At 38.7% G+C, this 22,517-nt stretch overlaps 1 protein-coding gene across 3 annotated transcripts in view; it reads right to left on the reverse strand.

Annotated features, from left to right (window-relative positions):
• Positions 1-22,517, reverse strand: part of unm_sa1614 (un-named sa1614) — a 48,331-nt gene that overhangs the window by 17,930 nt on the left and 7,884 nt on the right. For 2 of the 3 annotated variants that reach the window (XM_042341830.1, XM_007909281.2), the window contains exons 2-11: positions 13,362-13,434; positions 11,443-11,588; positions 8,957-9,028; positions 8,306-8,355; positions 7,719-7,848; positions 6,238-6,323; positions 4,236-4,311; positions 3,116-3,202; positions 1,884-1,987; positions 1,160-1,229 (exon numbers count right to left, since the gene is read on the reverse strand). In XM_042341830.1, coding sequence (XP_042197764.1) covers positions 1,160-1,229; positions 1,884-1,987; positions 3,116-3,202; positions 4,236-4,311; positions 6,238-6,323; positions 7,719-7,848; positions 8,306-8,355; positions 8,957-9,028; positions 11,443-11,588; positions 13,362-13,434 — 894 coding nt within the window. The remainder of the gene's footprint in view (positions 1-1,159; positions 1,230-1,883; positions 1,988-3,115; positions 3,203-4,235; positions 4,312-6,237; positions 6,324-7,718; positions 7,849-8,305; positions 8,356-8,956; positions 9,029-11,442; positions 11,589-13,361; positions 13,435-22,517) is intronic. The other variant, XM_042341829.1, reaches the window with a different exon arrangement.

Here is a 22,517-nt window from a genome sequence, read left to right on the forward strand (position 1 = left end):
GATGGCAGTCAATTGTTAGGGATCTGAATCTTGAAATATTTTGTTTTTCTGATTTTTAATTATTATTTTAGAAATAATTGTCTAGTCTGTCATTTCTCGTTTTTCTTAGTAAGACAGATTGGTTAATGATTGCTCGTCTTGGCATTCTTTGCTGTGGTATGTGCCTTGAAAATGCGTGAGGCAAGTTTTCATGTCAGCAAGTTATACAATTTTAGTCACGTTTTGAACAGAAACATCTTTTGTTATTGGTTATAGTGAAATATTTTGACAGCAAATCTTTTAAGAAAGATGGTTTTGCTTTGAAGCTATCTTTAGTGGGGAGAAGTAATCTGGAAACAGGATCTTGAACCTTGCCCATTACACTATTTTTTGCCACACATTCACAATGTAGACACCACCACCTTGTATTTATAAATGCCCTTCACATGAGGTAGCATCTCAGGGCGCTTAACATTGGCGGAGTTTGATGCTGAGCCAGGGGGAAAAAACGCCCAAGTGCTTGTTCATTGGTGGTTCCTTTTCACCAGGAAATTATTTTGGGTATCTTGTAGGATCTTCAGTATTTGATCCCTGGACGGATGTCACATTTGTCTAGATTATAATCCCCCCCACCCCCAGTAGCCCAGTAGAAGAAATAACATTTATTCTTTATCTTTCATTTCTCAGGTAGTAATTCCACTCAATGATTAATTTGTAGCTTTTGATGATTTATTGCTAAAGATTTCATGCTTTGAATACTTTCCTATTTTCTATATTTTCATCTAATTACGATTATTCTTATAATTATTTGTAAACTTTGGTTTTAGGAAATTTAGCAACATTCTAGAATTTAATCTTAGGGTTCAATGGAGAAAGAAGTCAGTAATCCCCTTAAGTGTTACAATTGGAGTAATAGTTGCTTGCAAACAAATCCAGAAACAGATGACCTGATTCCTATCGGATGCAACAACAACAAGATTCCATTTATAAAGCGCCTTTCACGTCAGGAGGATGTCCCAAGGCGCTGCACAGTTGGGTCAGGACCCGAGCAGGGGGAAATGGTCAGGGTGAGGGGAGGGAAGGAGCGAGGAGGGGGGAAATGGTCAGGGGGAGGGAAGGGAGGGAGCGAGGAGGGGGAAGAGAGTCGAGAGGGGAGCTGAAGGCTCGGATGCAAACTTACTGTTCCATGTGAGATGGTCAGGTAACAGTTCTTTATGGAACATTTCCTCTTCTGCCAAACCTTCCTTAACCTAACAGGAGAAAACATTCACCATATAATAAAAACTACTACTGCAGTTGACAAATGAAGGCAGTTGTTCCTTTTACATTCAAATTATTGCCAAATAAATCTTTCAGTAAGAGCTCTAGGAATTACAGACTGTAAGCCACCATGCTTCGATTTCTGTTACTCGTGTGCACCACCTCCTTTCTGGATTGAACAGCAGGAAAGCAGATGGTGTCTGCATGACCACATCAATCTTTTTGATTAGTCCAAAAATGAGTGAGGGCTAATTATTACCCTTCTTGCTAGTTTATTTAGTTGATTCTGATACTGAGGGGAAGCATGAGCACAATGTTGGGATTTTACTTTCCTTTGCCAGAGGGGAGGGGATGGAGAGAGGGAACAGAGAGGAGTGTGGGGGGTGGGGGAGGGAAGGAATAAGCAGCAACTACCTGCTGGTAGTAATCTAGGAAGAGGAAACTATGTCTGTAGGAATTTATCTTGTATCAACCAGTGTTGATGTAACAACAACAACATTACATTTGTATAGTGCCTTTCACGTCGGGAGGACGTCCCAAGGCGCTTCAACATGTAACGCTACAACTTAATACAGTTCAGCCCCCTTAAAACCTTGTTAACTCCAGTGTAGATCCTTAGTAAATGAGACCATAACCATACTAACCCATCACTTTTCTTATAGAGGGGTCCCATTTTCTCAGTGCCGTATTGCTTATTTCCCTGGAGCTGGTGCATGCTGTACACAGACTGGCGGCTCAAAGAGTCCTGCTGAAATAGACCAACAATATCAGTGAGACAATTCAGCGTGCCTTAACTACTGCAAAAAGTGATAAAAATAACTAGTTATGACTGTAATCTTCTCATAAAAAGTGCTCCACAATACAATCAATAACTGTGATATATTTAATTATTGAAGGCTGGAGTTTGAAAGGAGAAGAAAACGAAAAATGTGATTAGTCGTGGTAGGTTTGTGGAGTTTGCAGGATGGGAACAGGAAGAAGTGGGATTGATAGGAAGGGTGGAGATATGAATGGAAGAAAAGAAGTTTGCTCCCAGTGTGGGTTGCAGAGAGATGACAACTTCACATACAAAACTTTCAGTTGGGAAAGCTGCTGACCAGAAGCAAGGCACTTCTCCACAGTCAAAATAAACTACTGGTGAATGAACTCACAGCCTGTTACTGGCACAAGACCAACCTGCCCAGCTAGAAAATGCTATGGGGGAAGGAATAACATTTTTAATTAAAGAAAGGGAGGAATGTAATACGAGTACTTAGAACGTGTACTAGTCAATATCCCTCGACTACAAACTGAAGTACTCCGAGCTAATTTAAGTCACCAAGCATTTTAATCTTTCAACATTTAATAGATAAACTATAATTTGTATTTTGCATTTTAAACATGGTAAAACAATATCAGGATTCAAATGATTTTTAGAGTAAACGACTGAAATATGTTTTTGCAATTTCAGCTATACTGTGACTGTACTATTTCTTTACATTCTATGAATTATTCCATGTAGAATTCATCACAAAACATGAATAATTCATTGCAACACACAACATATTCCCACACAGGACATGGCATAATGCTGGACTCACTTGTCTGACCGTTTTTGGTGTCAATTTTTCCCTCTTGAAGGCTGAGGCTCTTATATTAGTACACTTCAATGGAGAATGACCGCTCTCTGATATCTTACTCAAGTACAAGGCCAGATAGGGAGTGTCAGCAGGTTATTCGACAAAGAAGGGTATCAGAAACATTTGTTCTCATTCGACTTCCACCAGGTGTTACTGGATAGCAATCAGGAGTATTTTATCCACTCAGCCTATCGAAAAACAATCCAGCTTTATCCCCCAAAATGCGCGTCAAACAACCTTTAATGAGCGTGGCCTACCTCTTTTTGATCGAACTGTTCCATTGGTTTAAGCTGATCCCGGAGACTGCAGAGCTGCTTCTTCTCTTCGTCCTGGTTCTTTTTAATCTAAAACCATGGACAACAATCTTTTTAGTTAAAGCGTTCCTTGGCAGTTTGCTTTTTGCCTCCCACAGATTTTTTTCAAGGGTGCTATGCACGTATCCCTGAAGATGATGCAATTGGCACACTAAGTGACTTCATTCTGTGAACAAAGATCCCAATAAACGTTGAACTTGGAAGGGGTAGGATGGAGATCTAATTATTTCTGCCATTTTTATTTTCCTTGAGCATTTTTCCAATTGTACTTTCTAATTTTCAAGAAAACCTTCTCAATGTATCCACATTACTTCAAGGATCATGGTCTAAATTTTAAGAAACAGTAGCAAAGACATTCTTTATAAAGATGTACAATGGGGCAAATGGCATCCTGATTTGACCTCCATCCTACCCCCTTTAAGTTCAACCAGGGTAAAACATACCTTGTACAAGACTGTGCTAATATTAAGCTAATTGCGCCATAATGTCACAAATGTGTAAACCCATGTTAAATTGTAAAAAAAGTATGAGGGGGAAGCGGAGGTCAAAAAAAGTGACAGGTGACTTGCCCAATTACATGTAAACCTAACATCTATTAATTATGGTGTAGCAAACATCGGGGATGGAACAAACACTCACCTGGTTGAATTAGGCTCTATAGAAAGAAAAAATTGGGAGAAAACTAAGTCTAAAAAAAAATTCCTATTTAAACAGTCCAAACTGTTATCTTCCAATATTTAAACTCACCTACTCTTAAAAAGTATGTTTCACTTCTTAGCCAAGTTCAACCAAATCAAGTTTAACAGGAAAAAGCAGGACCGTCACCCCAAAAATCTTTGCTGAAGGTCAATTATAGAGCAATATTAGCAAGTGCATTGTTGAAGCATGTGGACCAGATGGAAGGTATGAGCTTGAAGAACATGTTAATCTAACAATGGGCAGATGTGGTAATAATAGATAATTCAAGTACCAAAGAAAATGTAGAAGTGCTCATTAATTCATCCATCTGATCCATATTTCTGCTTTCCACCAACAGTAACCATGAGATAGGGTTAGTACTCACATTCTGCAAATCTGCTGTAAGTGTTTCCACATAGTGCCTAATCTTCTCAGCTGTTTTCAAGCCTTCCTGAAAGAAACTGCAGCACAGCAGAGTGAAACACTCCATAATTGAACCACTTCCTCTTAATTTCCATAGGAAATATCCATTTTCTTTGACAGTATCAATGGTTTGCTTTTTTTTCATTCATTTTTATAAACGCATTATCATTACTGCCCACTTAATTATGCATCTCACTGATAAGTGAGATAGGATTAATATGGTTGGCCCTTTGCATTACAGTATACATTCTGTACAATTGGCCACTGATTTTTTTATATATAAATGCCTATATATAGGCATTCGCGGGCTTACTCAGAAACAAAAACCTCTTTTTTATGAGAATTGCATGTCACTTGTGGGGTCAAGTCAGACTGATGTCTAAATAAAAGCTTAATAAATACTAGCTCTATCACTAACAAAGCTTGCCCTGTTTCCAATCTCTGCTATTATACTGGGTACTAAATTTAGCATATACATTGACAGTGAGACATTCATGACATATAAATAGTGCAAGATATAGTGGGTCCGGATAATTTTACCCACAATATATTATAACTCAATACAATTCAGCTCATTATAATTCAAGTTATAATTAACATTCCAACTTTACTGTTCCAATGGGGCGGGGGGGGAGTAATACTTTCTACTAATAAATAAAATGCTTCAGAAAGGCATACATTATCAGATATTTTGTTTGAAAAGCACGAAATTCCCGTTTATAAATCAGCAAGCTATTCATGATAAGAAACAATAATATTATTATAAGAAACAGAGATAGAAATACACAATGTTTTAGTGTTAACAAAGTTAAATAAGAGACATCAATCAAGACATCAACTCCCCCCAGTATGTTGAGACACAAAACCTTTAAATATCTAGCAAACATGAACTTTACGCCATCATAAATTTCCTAGTGCCCAGCTTATGGGATTTGAAAATACACAGAAGTTTGAAACACTCAATATCTCACGAGTCCTGGCAAGCATTTTCAGAAAAAAAAATCAATTTTCAGCAAGTTATGCTGGTAACAGTATAGCTGTTTTCTTTATGTTACCACCAAAAATGAGACAAATAACAGCTAATGTGGTTTAACTTAGCAAAACCACATCCAAGATATGATCTCAATGTATTTTTTTTTGCCATTTTCCCAGAACAATTGCAGCTATTATAACAAATACCTTTTAGGTTATTTTTACATTGTATTTATGAGGCTTATTTGTTATAAAGTCCAGCCTTTCAGTTTACATATCCTATGGTTTCCAAGTTCTGGTTCGACAGATGCATGTAGATTTGGTATTTTTTCCTTATTTGACCACACCTAAATAACCGTACTAGATTCTGGGAGCGAAGGCACCCAGTGGTTGAAAGGGTTTAAGTGGATGTCTCAAGATAGGTTGTTGTTTTCTTATGATGGATTTGTATACAGCAATAAGATCGCAGTCGCTGGCAGAACTGCAGTGTAAACAACAACAACACATCGCCCCTCACACAGGATAGAGTCCCAGATCGTTCGACAGTGACGAAGCACGATGCCGAGCTGGGGGGAGGTACCCGTAGGTATGGTTGAAGAGGAAGGTCTTCTTCAGGTGTGATCTGAAGATGGGGAAGGAAGGGGCAAGGCAGAAGGATAGAGAAAGAGTGTTACAGAGTTTCGGGGCGTAGTGGCTGAAAGCACGGTCACGGATGGTGGACCAGAGGGCATGATGGACATGCAATAGAAGTCATATAATCTACACACTGTCAATACAGAGGACTGGATTGCCCACATGTACATATTTTAATAAGCAGGTCTACATCCCAGTAGGAATGTGTGTATGAAACATAAGCTAAAAGTCAAAGATTAATATTGGAAAATGGAACATTGCACACCCCTGTATTGAGTGCCTCATATATCATAAACATCTTTAAATATCGGAAGTCTTGCACAGAGGTTGATGCAGAATAAATAATAGATTATTCTTACATGTACTGTGCATGGTAATACGTGATGATGTTCTGTAGAAGGTCCACTCCTTTCTTGGTCTTGATCTCATTCACTTTGATCAGATACTAAAACAAACAGATACAAGTATTTATCCTCATTCTACTCCACACATTTATGATAATTACAACATGCTTTATAAAAAACTAAAATCCTGTAAATCAACGAGAAACAGAATTTGCAGCAGTTCCCACTAAATCGTGCATGATAAAACTAAATGCTGTGCTAACAGGGAAATAAGAGAATTATTTTTATTTTAACATCAATAACAAAAAGAGGGATCACAACAAGCAGGAAGTTAGGATGCTTGAATCAGATACAGATGCAATTCAATTCTTTGCCAACAATTGGTTTAGAAGAATTACTGGAAAATGTCAAAAAGAACACAAGGAAACCAATGTTTTAAAGACAGGAAGCTGCAAACAGTGACAGAGGAGTTGATGAACAGAAGGTCAGCAATATTTGACAGCAAACAAGCTAATCTGAAGCTAGAAGGGAACAACTGGACATGTTTCTGGGCAGTTAAATGCAATATCTACTGCCAAAAAAATCTCAACAAGAAACATTTAATCAGCAAACAGGTAGTGACGGAAAAGTAGTTTTCAATGCATAATTTACATAAGATTGTACAGCGTGGAAATGGGCCATTTGGCACGTGCCATTGCTTATACTCGACTAGTCTCCACCTACTCCTTGCTTGCAACCATATCATTCCCTTCTCCCTCGTGGATATCTAGCTTCATCTTACAACATCTGTATTATCTGCTCCAACCACTTTGTCAAGCAACTAGTTCCTTCGACTCGCCCCTCCCTCACCTCTTTCAAGTTCTTACATAGAATATACATCACAGAAGCCGGCCATTTGACCCAACTGGTCTATGCCGGCGTTTATGCTCCACATGCGCCTTCTCCTGCTCATCCTCAACTAAGCCTATTAGCATAGTCTTCTATTCCTTTCTCCCTCATGTACTTACCTAGCGTCCCCTTAAATACATCTATTCTGTCACAACTTTCCTCTTTGACTGTGCCTTTGGTCACCTTTTCCCTCTACACCTTCCCCTGGCTCCAACCCTCAGCTCAGGTGCCAAGCCAGGAATGTCAAGCACCTTGGGACACCCTCCTGACGTGAAATTGCCCATATAAATGTAAATTTGTAGACTATTGTTGTAAGATATCTAACTCAACCATCATATCCAGAGTAGATACTAGCCCTCTGCAAAAGGCTCCACATTCCATTTTCTGAAGTGCTGACTTCTGGTCATGGTATGCCTGACCCTGTGGCTCACTGCAAACAGTGAGAACCAAAAATAGTAACCTTTGTTCCACTTCCCAGCACTGACATCTCCGATCTTAAGCACAAACTCAAGAAAAAAATTAAAATTGCTAAATACATCAATTATTCACTGAAACAATTCCTAAGAAACAAATCTTAAGAACATTCAATGAAAATAAAAAATTCTTACTTCACACATCTGGAGCTGAAACATCTTCCGTTCCTTTTCCATCTCATCTGCTATTTCACCTCCAGTCACTTCAATCCGTACCATTCCATACTGTTTTGCGTGTTCTCTTTTCTCTTTTTCAATTTTTGTACTGACCAAGTGAAACAAAGGAAATCAGAATTGCTACTTTCCAACATATACTAAAAATTGCCATGACAAGTGATGGTATTTGAAACACAAATGCAAATAAATATTTTTGTACAAGAATGGATGGTATAATAATAGTAATAATAATCCTTTCATTTGATATAGCACCTTATCATGTTGTTAAGACGTCTCAAAGCGCTTCATGGAATATACGGTAAAGCGAATTGACTATATATTTTGTGGGCGAAACAAGACAATTGTTATAATTTATATATTATGAAGCCAAATTTAAGCAGCCCACATTAATACAAAAATATGTACTGGTGACTTTATCGTGGAAGTAATATTGAGTGTGGTGAAATAAGTAGAAGACAAAAAAATGAGAACCCCCTCAAAGAAAATTCTTTTTCCAACTTTGTGCAGATTTTGGTGTCACAAACAGAAAGAAAGCGAAAACTCACAATTTGCTCTCATAATCTTTCCAAGCTTTGTCAAAAGGTTTCTTTAAATCCTGCAACAACAACAAAAATTAGTAAAAAGAAGTTGTAAAATGGGCTCTTGTTCATAGAATTAATAAATGCAAAATGTGCAATTTAAGGAACTGAAAGGAATCAATTCTGAAAGCAGCTAAAATTCTTATTTAAATATTTGATATCTCTAAATCTTGAAGTATACAACTGTAATCTTGTTGTTTATATTGTAGCTCTGGCTCTAAGGAACAACAACATTTTAATTTCATATTACTACCATGACAAGTTTCGATTATAATTATAACAGAATTGAGAACTCCATGTTTTGATCGATTGAGGACTAATTGAGTGGGCTCATAAATAAATCTGACACCGAATTATATCATACAACTGCATGTTGTGGTCATGTTGTGTAACACTCCGGATGTCATTTTGTACACTTTCACAAATATGCTTCTTTTGTTTCTTGTATGATATTTTAATGACAACTTTTTTATTTGAAATATTCTATTGAGAAAATAAATGTCTCTCAACCATCCTTGGGGCAGGGTGGTGGGAGAGAAGAGCAAAAGTGTGACTGAAACTGGAAGATTTTCTCGTTATTTGCTGTATCAGTAAGATATCAACTGAACATTGTCTTACCCCCTTAACTCCTTTCAGCTCTCCTCTTAGCAGAGAATTCAGGAAAAAAATTATATGGTTCATGCTCTGTAACTGAAGGAGAAATACAATTAATAAATTGATAGCACAAAGTAACTTTACATAAATTAAGGGAGCGGGGGGGGTAAGAGTAAGACTGACATTAATTTAAATCTTGAAGTATTTCATGTGTCTTTAAGAAGAAAATCTGCCTTTTCTATTAAATCATTTGTAAAGCTCCTGTGTGGAGCCCAAAGACACTATTGCACTGATGAAGAACTAGATTGAAGTCTGCTCCCATGACTTCCGTAAAGGTGATTCCCTGTGGAGTAAGTCTTCTACCTGGCACCATTATGAGTGCAGTTGATCAGTTTCCAGGTCAATTATTAGCAGCCTCTATTATTAAACACACTCGGTGCCAAGTTATGGAGAAAGTTAAAAATAAAATCTGGAACTAGACTAAGTGTGGAAGCAGACCAGTCACAACAACTGGGGGGATACCCCACTGCAACCAAGAGTGGAGTCCTGTAGCTCAGTGGTTAGAGCACTCGCTTTGCAAGCGAGAGACCTGAGTTCAATTCCAGGCAGAGGGCGAAACCTTGGGCAAGTTTCCTTACTCCACACAGAACCTAATAATAATCCCTCCAAAAAAACAAAACAATAATAAATTGGTCATTTTCAATCTACGACTGTTTGTGGGACATTGCTGTGCGCAATTGGCTGCCGCGTTCGCCCACAAATATACAGTCAATTCACTTTACAGTATATTCTGTGAAGCGCTTTGGGACGTCTAGAAGACGTGAAAAGCGCTACATCAAATGCAAGGATTATTATTATTATATCCAATTAACGTAATTCAATCATGTCATTAATTGATTTTTGGGGATCTCCGAAGGAGCTCTTCTTTAAAAATCAATTTATCTGGAAATAACGAAAATTCAAATTGCAAATGCTTTCTCCTTTCGTGTTATTCAAGGAATTAGATGGTTTAGTAATATGAACAAGCCTGTACTTTGGTATGGCAGACAGTTCAGTGAAGAGCTCTGTCTATATTAACAAAAACATATCAGAATATCAGACAGCATGGTACAAGAAAGGGCTATTTTGCCCTTTCACAGACCACCAAAAAGGATATTCACATTGCTACTATTCAACCCTGGCTTACTTTCCTCTACAGAGAACATTCTCCCCCAACCTGGCCTCAGAAGCAGAGAAACCATTGTGTGTTTTCATCTATATTTGTTCATTTGAGTCAGTGCCCACCCTCTAACTTCCCAAACTGCTCAAGCAGATACTTTTCAGTTCTTTTTGTAGCAGCTAGTCAATGCAGCAGCAAATACTTGGGGGGTGGGGGGGCTTGTTCCACATTCCACTACTCTGTGGGGAAAAAAAATCTCTATATATGAACCAGCAAACCTGAACTAGTAGAGAAGGAATGCATGTAGGATACAACTGAGTGAGAATGCACTACAAGGATATAGCAGAAGCAAAGAGTTATGATAAAGCGAGTTGTCCGGATCTGGAATCCATTGCCTGAAAGGGTGGTGGAAGCCAATTCAATAACAACTTTTAAGAGCGAAGTAGTTAATTATTTGAGGAGGACAAGTTTGCAGGACTATGTAGAGAAAGCGGGGGAATGGGATTGATTTGGAAGCTCTTTTCAAAGAGCCAGCACAGACACGATGAGCCGAATGGCCTCCTTCTGTGCTATATAATTCTATGATTCTGTCAGAAATCACAAAAAGGACAAATATGTAATCTACTTCATATTGCACACAATTGTTTTAAGTTCAATCCCCAGAAGTCTTTGCTGAAGTGCTTAGATCTGGTACAGTTCTGGTCGCTGAAATATAAGATCATCAAGGCCTTGGAAAGCAAAAACATCATCATAAGTGTTAGAAGGATGCTAGGAAGCATAATTGCGGCTAACAGATCAGTGGGTATTCTGGAAGAGTGAGGTAAAAATGGGACAAATTTCTTCATCCTGACCTTTCTTGTGATATTTATCAATCAACATTTTGTGAAGCTCCTTCAACAGCTCAGCTGAGGAAGGTTCCAGGGTATTTGTAGCCCTGGTTTACAACAATAGTGCAGAACTATTTTATAGGCAGTGAAGTCCAAATTGAGTGAATGCTGGACAGATAGGGCTATTTCTCGAAGGGCATTACTGCCCTGAGAAAACTAAATGTTTTATTTTGTTTGGAGTTTTTAAACAGAGATTAAATTGACACGGCAGTCAATAAAAAAGCCATTGGCACTTTATAAAATATTTTTTAAAAATTTGTATTACTTACATAGCAATGAACAAAATGTTACAAAGTTTCTTGCTATAACAGATGTTGTATCTGCCTCAACATGAACTTTTTCAAAAGTCGATATAGTGCTGGTGAATGGAACTTTTAAAGCTTCCTGTGCACCTTTAATAGGAGTTGCATTGGCCCTATTCAGGTTTACTATCTTTTTTCAGAGCTGATGATTACACAACATACCAGGTTTCTCATTGGTGTCACCAGCTCTTTGGAGGATTCTGAAAAATTACCGAAGGCATCAGCCAGTCTTGACTCCTCGTTGCTGTAGAAGTTCACTGCCAACTTTTCCAGCTCAGTAATGTACGTTTCCTGATAAGACATGTCTTCTGCAAATAAATAAAATAAGTACAAATAAAAATGTTAGGATGGACAGAGGCTCATGTGGAATATAAACCCTGGTCAAACTAGTTGGGCTGAATGGCCTGTGTCAGTACGATGGATTCCATATGTGAGTACAAGAACAGCTGACACTTATATAGTGCAGTGTAGTGTCTCAGAGTGCTTGACAGTGGCGAAGCCTCACTCCGAGCTGGGTGGGAGGAGAAAGAGGTGACCGTAAGCACAGTCGAAGAGGAAGATTTTCAGGCAGGTCTTGAAAAGGGGGAGAGATGGGGCAAGGCGGAGGGATTGAGGGAGTGTTCCAGAGCTTCAAGGTGTAGTGGCTGAAAACACAACCTTGGGGCGGAGGATGCAAGGGACAAGCAGTAGGTCGGTGCTAGTCAAGTGGAAGCGCCAGGTGGTGCATTGGGGAGTGAGCAGGTCGGAGAGGTAGGGAGTTGCCAGAGAGTGAAGGGATTTGAACACGAGTGTGAGGATCTTGAAGTCGAGCCGTTCGGGAGCCAGTGGAGCCTGGCCAGAACTGGTGAGATGTGGGTATGGAGAATGCAGGCAGCAGAGTGAAATAGTCTTTTTAAAAAAAGGGACTTGCTGTGGCAAATTTAGGATGCCAGCTGAGCCAGTTAGTTTATGAACATTGTGTTCATGTATTTATCACCACAAGGAAACAAAAACAAGCAAATATTCAGATGATTCCAAAATGTGATTGGCAATAGTTTAGCTGTTAAACCTATGTTGGACAGCACATAAGGGGTAACAATAGTTAACTGCAGATACCTAACCACCTTGTATGTGCTTGCCCAGAAAAAAAATATTGGAAGTGGTGGAGGGGAATGGGGTGGGGCTAGAAATAAAATTAATAATCCTGCAAACAAACTGAATAATGTAATAGATGAGGAAAAGCTAAAACATTTTCTGTTCGCTATTTACAAGCATGAAATATGGCACTGAATTCCCATTATTAGCACTAACATGCAGCAACAACAAATTGCATTTAAACAGCAAAAATAACAAATTGCATTTATGTTCACATTTGAAGGACATCCCAAGGCGCTGGATAGTCGAGGGCTTGCACTCGAGCTGGTGGCTGGAGTCAAGAGGAATGGAAGGCAAGGGGAGGGGGTGGAGGTGGGAGGATGACCAAAGGCATGGTCTTGAGACAGGTCTTAAAGGGGGCAAATGAGTGGCCGAGGTGAAGGGAATCTGGGATGGAGTTCCAGAGGGCGAGGGCAGAAAAGCTGAAGACCCAACCACCAATGGTGGGGCAAGCAGGGCGGGGACAGGGTCAGGCCAGTACATGCCAAGCTGACATAACATTTGAAATAGGCAAGAGTTAATGAAGATAGTGCAAACTACTGAATTTGGATTACCAATTGTACCAATGCAATTCATTCAAAGAGAGTGGTCATCAGAGTCAACTGCTATGCTGGCTCAGTGCTTTGCTCCTTCAGTGGGTATCCGTCTCACCAAGAATCATGTACATGGCAATTTGAAAACAGTCTCTGCACAGGTAAACTGTGAAGTAAAGCATCTTCTAACCTGCCTGAAAATGGCTGCCAATTCTGAGAGAATGTGTTATTCACTTTAGATTTATGATTTTAAATTGTAAAAAATGCACATTTAAAATGCACTATTTTGATCCACGATCAATTTTGAATCTTGCACATCATTGCTAAATCATTCAATTTTCATTACTGCATAATGACACAGATGATTCATACCAGTCTCGTTCTCTCTATGAATGCAATATGGTTTATTTTTACCTTGACCAGAGTTAAATCGTGCTTTGACTGATTTCTTCATTTTCTGGAGTATTGTTCTATCTTTGTCTAAAGCCTGAAAAACACAAACATCAAAGAAATGTTTGAGCACATTATTATATAATCCTTGCATTTGATATAGACGTTATTGCTTCTTCCAGATGTCTCAAAGTGCTTCACAGAATATACTGTAAAGTAAATTGATTGTATGTTTTGTGGGCGAAACGCGGCAGCCAATTGCGCACAGCAGTGTCCCACAAACAGTCGTGGATTAAGTGACCAAATTTTTTTTTAAAAAAAGGAATTATTCCCCCCGGAAAAGCGATCCGCCACAACCAGCTTCCTACTTCCTGCTAGGTAAACAGAGGTACATGGAGTAAGAAACACTTGCCTAATGTTTTGCCCTGCTGGGAATTGAACCTAGGTCCTCTCGCTTGCGAGGCGAGAGCTCTAACCACTAAGCTACAGGACTCCTTCAATACGATTGCAATCTGAATCAGCGAGCAAAGTTAGTGTTATAGTCTAAAATATGCACCAAAATTCTGTCTAGTTGTTAACCAATAAGTGCATTTTATAATAATTTTTAAGATTGTGCAGAGTTTGGGAAAATGTTTAAAGTCAACGTTTATTTGGAAGATGGTTTTCTGCAGTTATTAAATGCTTAACACTCAATTTAAGATATTTCCACAATTCTTTGCCATCTTGAAATTACAAATATAGCAAATTTTACACTTTTGAGAAGATCAATGAAAACTGCATTGCAACCTAGCTCAATCTATCCATATATTGATGTAGGTAACAGCACTTAGTGTCAAAATTACCTACATTTTGAACATTAACAGCCTTTCACACGTAGAACTGGATTTGTTTAATATCAAAAAANTCAAGTTTATCACTGTAAAACTGAATTCAGCAAGAACGAGTATTCATTGTCATTTCATACAGTGACATGAATATCCATTGCTCTGTATCTGTTCCAAACAAAACTACCACCAGAAGAGCCGCTCACCTAGGATAATTAAACATCCCAATAGGAACAATTTCCTGCAATCTTAACTACAGATTAAGGAAATTGCATATTTGTGCTGCTGAATATAGTTCAGAGTATTGGAACAATTTCTTCTGGGCTCCACGGAAGAGCCAGCTTAAGACCATTGCAATTTGCTGTGGGAGCAACAGTTATTGAAGAACATATTTTAATAGAAATAAGGGGGTTCAAAGAGTATATTTCTTAAACAATATTTCAATCACTTATTATCTTACAGCACCTAATTATCTCAGCCTCAGTGATGCTTACATAAGGGAGAAGGGAACAGATGGGTTTAGGTGAGAGGAATGGGGAGGGATGGGGGTTTGTCTGCATAAATGCAACATGAACGTGTTGGGTAGCATGGTGTGTTTCCATGCTATATCAATCTATGTAAATGCCAATAAACTAGAGTTTAAGTTGGATTTTCAGAGATGAACATTCCTGGCTGTTCTGGGAGCATATCCTGCTCCAAAATGTTCTACTACATCCAAAACACCACTAAGAAAATCAAGGATTAAACAAATTAAATTTTGGTAAGCACCCACTGCAAATAAAATAGATAACTGTTCTGCAGGGAACTTGAACTGAGATTAATTTGAGTTCTAAACTAGGGATAATGCTTGTCTGCTCTCAGCCTCTTCCTTGTTAGAACAGGAAGTGAATAACCAGGTTTGGCTCAATGCCCAGCTATATTATATTGCCATATATGGCAACGTGCAGACTAGTTCTCTTTGGTTTTGAAACCGTTTAGGAACTCCCAGAAGACCACAAGGGTAGCAGAAAGAACTTAGTTCCTCATTCAGTTTCAAATGCCTACAGTTCTGCATTCATTTCTCAGTGATTTCGGAATTGTATCTGTGTATAACTTTGGTAGAGGTCTCACACATTTGGTAGAGGTCTCACTTATTAGATTTCTCGCTCTTCGTTCCTGCTCCCTCTCAATTGACAACATGTAGCGCAAAACGTATAAATTACAGAGCCATAGACTAGGTAAGAGTGTGAGTAAGTCTGAATGTAAGAGATGTCATGGAATGGTACAACAACAAACTGCATTCATATAGTGCCTTTTCACATTGGGATGATGGACAACAGAGAGTAAGAAAAGGGAGAGAGGGGCAAGATAGCAAGTAAGAATGTGAATGAGAATGAGAGAAATGGCATGTGTGAGGGGGAAGAGTGATAGTGAAGTAGACACAGTACGTATTTTGAAAGGTATTTTGCAACCTATACAACCCTCGTGCCAGAACCCTGCAGATTGATCTATTACTACTATTCTTTTCGAAGAATACTAAGGACTATATTGTAACAAGCTTATTTTGTTGACAGACTCATTGACAGAATACTTGGGAACCAACAACAACAACTTGCACTTATATAGCGTCCTCCACACAGGGTAGCTATATAAGTCCAGGTTGCTTAAAATCAGAATTTTAAGCATCTTAACCATTTTAAATATCTGTACCTTTGCATTTCTTATTATACCATAATAGTTTACTGCTTTATTTTTCAATATTTTGACAAAGTATTCCCGCAATTACTTTGGTTGGGCCATATTTACAATTTATAATCTGTAATTATAACACTTAAGTATACAAAAAAAACACATATATAATTGGAACAATACAATACATTGTACATCTATTTAGCAGCTTTCACATTGAGAGGATACCTCAAAGCTAGCGGCGTAGCTATCAGAGAGGGGTAGAAAAAAGATAACCAAAAGCGTGGGTCAAAGAGGTAAATCATGGGACAGAGTGACTCCAGGAATAGGATATACTGTATCTATGACTAAGGTAATTTTATACAAAGTTTTTTTTAATTTCAAATATAATAATAATAATCCTTGCTTTTGGTAGAGCGCCTTATCATGTCTTTGAGGCATCTCAAAGAGGTTTACATAATTTATGTAAATTAAATCGACTGTATATTTTGTGGACAAAATATGGTAGCCAATTGCGCCAGTGTCCCAAAACAGTTGTGGGACGTCCTCCCGACGTGAAAAGCGCTACACAAATTTTATTGTCATGGATTGAGTGACCAAATTTTTTTTAAAAAAGGAAATATTAACCCCGGAAAAACGATCCACCAATCGACTAACAACCAAGTTCCAACTTACTAAGTAAACAGAGGCATATGGAGTAAGGAAACTTGCCTAATGTTTCGCCCTGCTTGGGAATTGAACCCAGGTCCTCACCTGCGAGGTGAGTGCTCTAACCAATACGCTACAGGACTCCATAAAAACAAAATCAGACATTTAGAATGGTATCTGTAAAGAAAGGAAGTGCATCCCCATCCCCAAGATCAGCAAAGCCCACTCTGTTTAGTTGGGGAATTTTTATTTTGTTAATTCTTTGGTTTATTTAATTCACTAAATGCAATTTCAAGAAAAATTCCCTTTGGCGTATTTAAAATCCCAATGCGTTGTATTTGCTCTTAAACCACAAAGGAATTAAAGTATTATAGAGGATTTATTCATCAAAGCACAACTAAGTGTAGATTGCAGTGTAAATCCCTGAAACAAAGATGGATTGAAGATAAGAAAGTAGATCATTGGACATTCACAGTGCTGAAGAGATAAATCACAAGAACTACTGTGTCACAACTCCCACAGAATTAAAATAATTGGATATTTTAGTTAATTTACATTTAAACTATTATGGCTTTCAATGAGTCTTCCAGTAGGATAAAAGTATGTCTCAAGTTCCCAAAGGCACAAAGGCCAATGGGTTTTATGCATGGCAGCAGTCGCGCCAGTAAATCAATATCAACAAGCATGTACTTTATGCCCCTTTTCATTGTAGAGCCTGCAGTGAAAAAATAATCATTCAGCTTGGATGAGTCTTCAGGAAGAGTACATTTAAATTTGGTTAACTTGTTAAATATAAATTCAGAAAAGGAGTAATTCCTGCACCAATGATACCATCCATAAAAACGGTTCAAAAGAATAAAATTCATAAATAAGCTTGTGACTGTGTGGAGGCAACATTCATTGCAAAAGAGCCATTCAAACAAATTACTTTAAAACAACCTTAGCCCTTGGGTTAAGTTTCCAATCTTTTCGCAGAGCGCATTGCACTGTATTTTCAGTATGTTCAACTGGATAAAGAAAGGCAAATTGCAGCAATGGATTTTTAGCCCTTTTTAACAGAAATTCTGATTGAAGGAAAAACACAGAAACAACTGTAAAGATCCAACTGTATGTAGCTCATAACAATATACTATTGCATGCAAAGTGCATGCAAAGTGCAATTAGGATAAATATGTAAATAATATTTGTTACATTGAAAGTGCACATTCTTAGGTCTGGACAGGAATAAGTGGTTAGAGATTTGGATCTTTAAAGTGATAGCTTAGAATGCGCAATTTTCTGTTTTTCCATTCATGAACTAAGTTCACATTTTCATACTGTGCTAGTTGCTATGGAAATCACTTCCTGTTTTCTCGAACCAGAGCACTATTTCTGACATTAGCAGTATTAAAGAATTCTGAATCAAATATGTGCTAGGAATTTAAATGTTTTTAAGTTAAAGGGTACTTAAACTAGTAAATTCTTCACATTATGACAGCATAATAAATTCTACATACAAATAACTTAAACTGCTAACTCTCAAATATTAACACATTAATTCCTTGAGTAATGATTTTTTAAAAAAATAAACACATATAACATTTGCATGACTAATATTCTGTAAATGTATATGGCTAAAAATAATACATTTGATTTCCATTTACATTTGTATAGCACCTTTCACATTGAGAGGACATCCCAAAACACTTAACAACAGCACCCAAGCTGAGGTGGGAGCCAAGGCGGTGGGGAAGAGAAAGATAACCGAAGGCATGTTGAAGAGAAAGGTCTTGAAATGGACCATGAACAGAGGTGTGTAGTCAAATGGAAAATTATATTGAACATGAAAATTCTCTCTAAACCTTTGTGATTCTTTCTAATTTCATTCTTATTTGGACATAGAAATGCTACAACAGTGATCAATTGGGGTTACCTTTTGTTAATGGTATCATAAGCATTCAAGAGGTTCAGATGAAGAAGCCCGTCAGTCTATTTGATCTCCTCCTTTTAGCACACCTATCCTTTCACCCACTCAATACAACATTAAGCTGTCAATCAAATGATACAGAAAGTAAACCCAGAACAATTGTTTAAAATGAAGGAAAATCTTTGATGAGGGTGGGAAGAATTATTATGAATAAAATAAAAAGAATCAGCAAGTTTTTGTAAAACAACAATTTCACAGCACTTCTATATTTTAGGTTGTTGAAGATGGAGGGCATTTCATTCCACTAACTCAAATAATCAGCTGTACCAATATTTAAATAGCAAGGCTAAGAGAAACCCTTTGACAGGTCCCAGGTTATATCAAAATATTTATCTCCAAAACCAGCTATTTAAATAATTGATTAAAGCTAATTAAATAGACAAAAATATTTGAAGATTTTTTTCAACATAAATGAACAAAGAAAAAAACCTTCACCAAAAAAGTATTGATATATTACATATATTTAAAATAAAGGGTCTTTGTGGTAAGGAATAGAAAATCATACAAAAAACATGCAAGAAGAAATCTTGTTGCCGCTTTGAAAGGAACCTAAAAGATATTAACAAAACAAACACACTTCAACGTCTACAGCATGAAATATTTTGGTTAAGTATGTGTGGTTTATTCTCCTGCAAAGTGGTAACTCTATGGCGATTAACACCCACTGTGAACTGTTGATTTTAGAGGCAGAGAAATGGTAATGTAAAGAAAGAACCGAAAGAAGGTGTCGGATAAAATTCACATGTTTAAAACACTTTCTTATCAAAGCAGTTAGAGATGCTATTAGTTTTTTAAATTTCTTGTGTATATTTCCATTTCTCCCATAACTTTATGTATCAAATGCTATGTGAGTCGAATAAATATGTGGGTAAGATGAATCGCTATGAGTTGTGAAGTACACAAAATCCAACAGAGAAAGCATAGCATCCCATCAGTCTGGCCTATATCAGAAATGAAAAAACAGTGCTAACTACTATCCATGCTCATCAATAGTCCACCTCAGTCATATCAATACTCATGTTAATATATCAAATTTAAGGGTACGGTTAAAAATAGCTGATATATTTCATTAGTTCTTAATCTTCACCCAGTCAGTTGTTAGCTCTTGCTGGTTACACATGCAACACAAGCTTTGCAATGCCGCGTGTTTTATTTCTGTTTTAAAAAAAATTATAGGAGACGTGATCATTGGCACAATTTTGATCAATATCTGGTAAAATATATTGCTGTAAAACTGCCTCTTTAAAGGGCAGAATAACACCACAGATTCAAACATTTCCTTATCCTAAACTGTAAAATCAATCGACAGTGAACATTTACTGTGAACCGTTGATTTAGAGATAGCGCTACCCAGAGTAAATTTCCTGGCTACAGCTGACCCACAAACAATTCTTCATTTATTTATATTTCCAAAATGCATAGCTGTTTGTACCAACTTGAATCAACTAATGTTGGTTTATTCTAAAGACTCGCCAGAAATGGCACTTCTGCAGTAACAAAAGTGGTCGATCTATTGTGACAGGACTGCTGCTCTTTTGCTGGTGGCTGAACAAATAGTTGCAGTGTTTTTTTGTTACGTGAGATTAAAGTATGAAATAATGTCATATGTTTCTTGCAGCCTTTCACATCATCCCCCCTCCTCCATGACTATACTGCAAATACAGAACAAAAACACAGATATAACAGAATTTTTCAAAATAAAGGCATAGCTGGCTACAGCTGACCCTAAATTGTCAGTGCTGACATTTGACCATGAGCTGCAGGATGCAGTAAACAGGCCTATACTCCCTGTGATCAGGTTCTGTGTGAATCAGTCCAGTCCAGATGGAAAAAACATTGTGGTGGTTCCTGTGCATAGTGTGCATAAGCAGTCCATGAAGTGAGTCAATGCTAAAAATAATACAAAATTACATTTACACAGTGCCTTTCATGTTGGGAGGACACATAAGAAATGTTAGACGAGAAAAAGATCAAGATCCATCTAATTCGCCTTCCACCTTCCTGGCGGTCGCATGCACATATGTTCCGAACTACCCATGTCCTGTATCCCATGTTATTTCATAAAAAAAACTATCTAATCTGTGTTTGAAAGAATCAACACTTCCTGCTTTAACCGTCTCTGTAGGGAGCCTGTTCCACAGGTTCACTATTCGCTCTTTGAAACAGTGTTTCCGTAGATTCATTCTGAATTTCCCACAATTCAATCACAGGCCATGTCAGTCAGGGATTTGGACCTGATGGAGACCAAAGAGGGTGGCCGAAGGAGGCAAGGAAGGGAGCAATCCGAAGGGAATATGGGATGTAGTTCCAAAGGGTGGGGCAGAGAGGCTGAAGGCCCGAGCGCTGATGGTGGGGCGGGCCGAGCAGAGGGACGTGGAGCGGACAGGATGATATGGGTTAGCAGGTCAAAGAGGTAGGATGGAGCAAGGTCTTGGAGGGCATTGAAGGTGAGGATGAGGATTTTGAACTCTATCCTCTGGGGGATGGGGAGCCAGTGGAGCCGGGTGAGGGTGGGGTTGATGGGGTTGTGGAGCCTGGTGTGGGAGAAGGCACCAGCTGCAGAGTTCTGGATGATCTGCAGCTTGTGGAGGGCAGAGTTGGGAAAGCTGACAAGCAGGGAATTGGCATTGTCGAGCCTAGACGTGATGAACAGGTGTATGAGGGTTTTGGTGGCCAAAATGCGTGGATGAGGCAATGGTGGAGCCGGGCAATGTTGCGGAGGTGGGGGAAGGCAGAGCCGGTCATGGCACAGGAGTGGGGTAGAAGACAGTTGAGGGTCAAACAAGACGACAAGATTCCGGACTGGTTCAGTGAGGTACAGCATGCATCCCTGGATGGAGATGCTGCCAGTGACTGAGGTGTTGAGGTGCTGACGGGAGCCAATCAGGCAGGCCTCGGTCTTGTTGACGTTCAACTGTAGAAAGTTAGCTCTTATCTAGAACTTGATGTCTGACAGACATTCTGTCAGGATAGCAACGGTCCTGGAGTCGAGGGTGGAGGCAGAGAGATAAAGTTGGGGATCATCGACATACGGAAGTTGACCCCAAGTCTGCGGCCTATGTCACCAAGAGGGAGCATGTACATGTTGAAGAGGAGAGGACCAAGGACAGAGCCCTGAGGAACATCTCATGAGCTGTTTCGGGGGCTAGAGGAGAAGCCGTTCGTAGGCTAGAGTAGAAGCCGTTTGTGGAGACAAAATGGAGACGGTGTGAGAGGCAAGATCTGAACCACTCAAGGCAGAACCATGAAGGTTGAGGTGAAAGGAGAGGCAGTGGAGGAGGATAGAGTGATCAACAGTATCAAAAGCAGCAGAGAGGTCAAGGAGGACGAGGAGATGGTCACAGATGGACAAAATGTTATTTGTCACTTTGACCAAGGCTGTTAGAAACCTGATTGGAGCGGTTTGTATAGGGAGTGATGGGAGAGGAAGGAGCAGAGCTGGGAAGCTACAATGTGTTCAAGGACCTTGGGAAGGAAAGAGAGGTTGGAAATGGGGCGGTAATTTGAAAGTAAGGATGGGTCCTGGGAAGTTTTTTTTGAGGACAGGGGTGACGATAGCTATTTTTAGTAATCCTTATATTTGATATAGTGCCATATCACATCATTGAGACATCTTAAAACACTTCACGGATATACTGTAACATGGATTGACTGGGTATTCTGTGGGCAAAACACAGCAGGCAGTTTGTGCATCACAATGTCCAACAAATAGCCATGGAGTGAGCAACCAATTTTATTTGGGGGAATGTTGGCCAGGACACCAGGAGAGTGAAACTCCACTCTCTTTTCGAATAGGGTTTTAATGTTCACCTGAACAGCAGTCACGTTCAAAATCCATCTGAAACTGATTGTATTACTTCTCAATATTAACTCTCCTTCAAATTCTACATCATCTAAAATCTTACAAATCTTACTTTAAATCCCTGTCGTTTTTTCCTTTATATAGTCATACATAAGAGGTCAGTATCTTTCTATATTATAGACTGAAGGCGCGATCGAAGAGGAGGGTCTTGAGACCGGCCTTGAAGGAGGCAAGGAAGGAAGTGAGGCGAAGGGACTGTGGGATGGAGATCC

The sequence above is a fragment of the Callorhinchus milii genome, unplaced genomic scaffold, assembly GCF_018977255.1.
Source record: "Callorhinchus milii isolate IMCB2004 unplaced genomic scaffold, IMCB_Cmil_1.0 Scaffold18, whole genome shotgun sequence".
Taxonomy (NCBI): Eukaryota; Metazoa; Chordata; class Chondrichthyes; order Chimaeriformes; family Callorhinchidae; genus Callorhinchus; species Callorhinchus milii.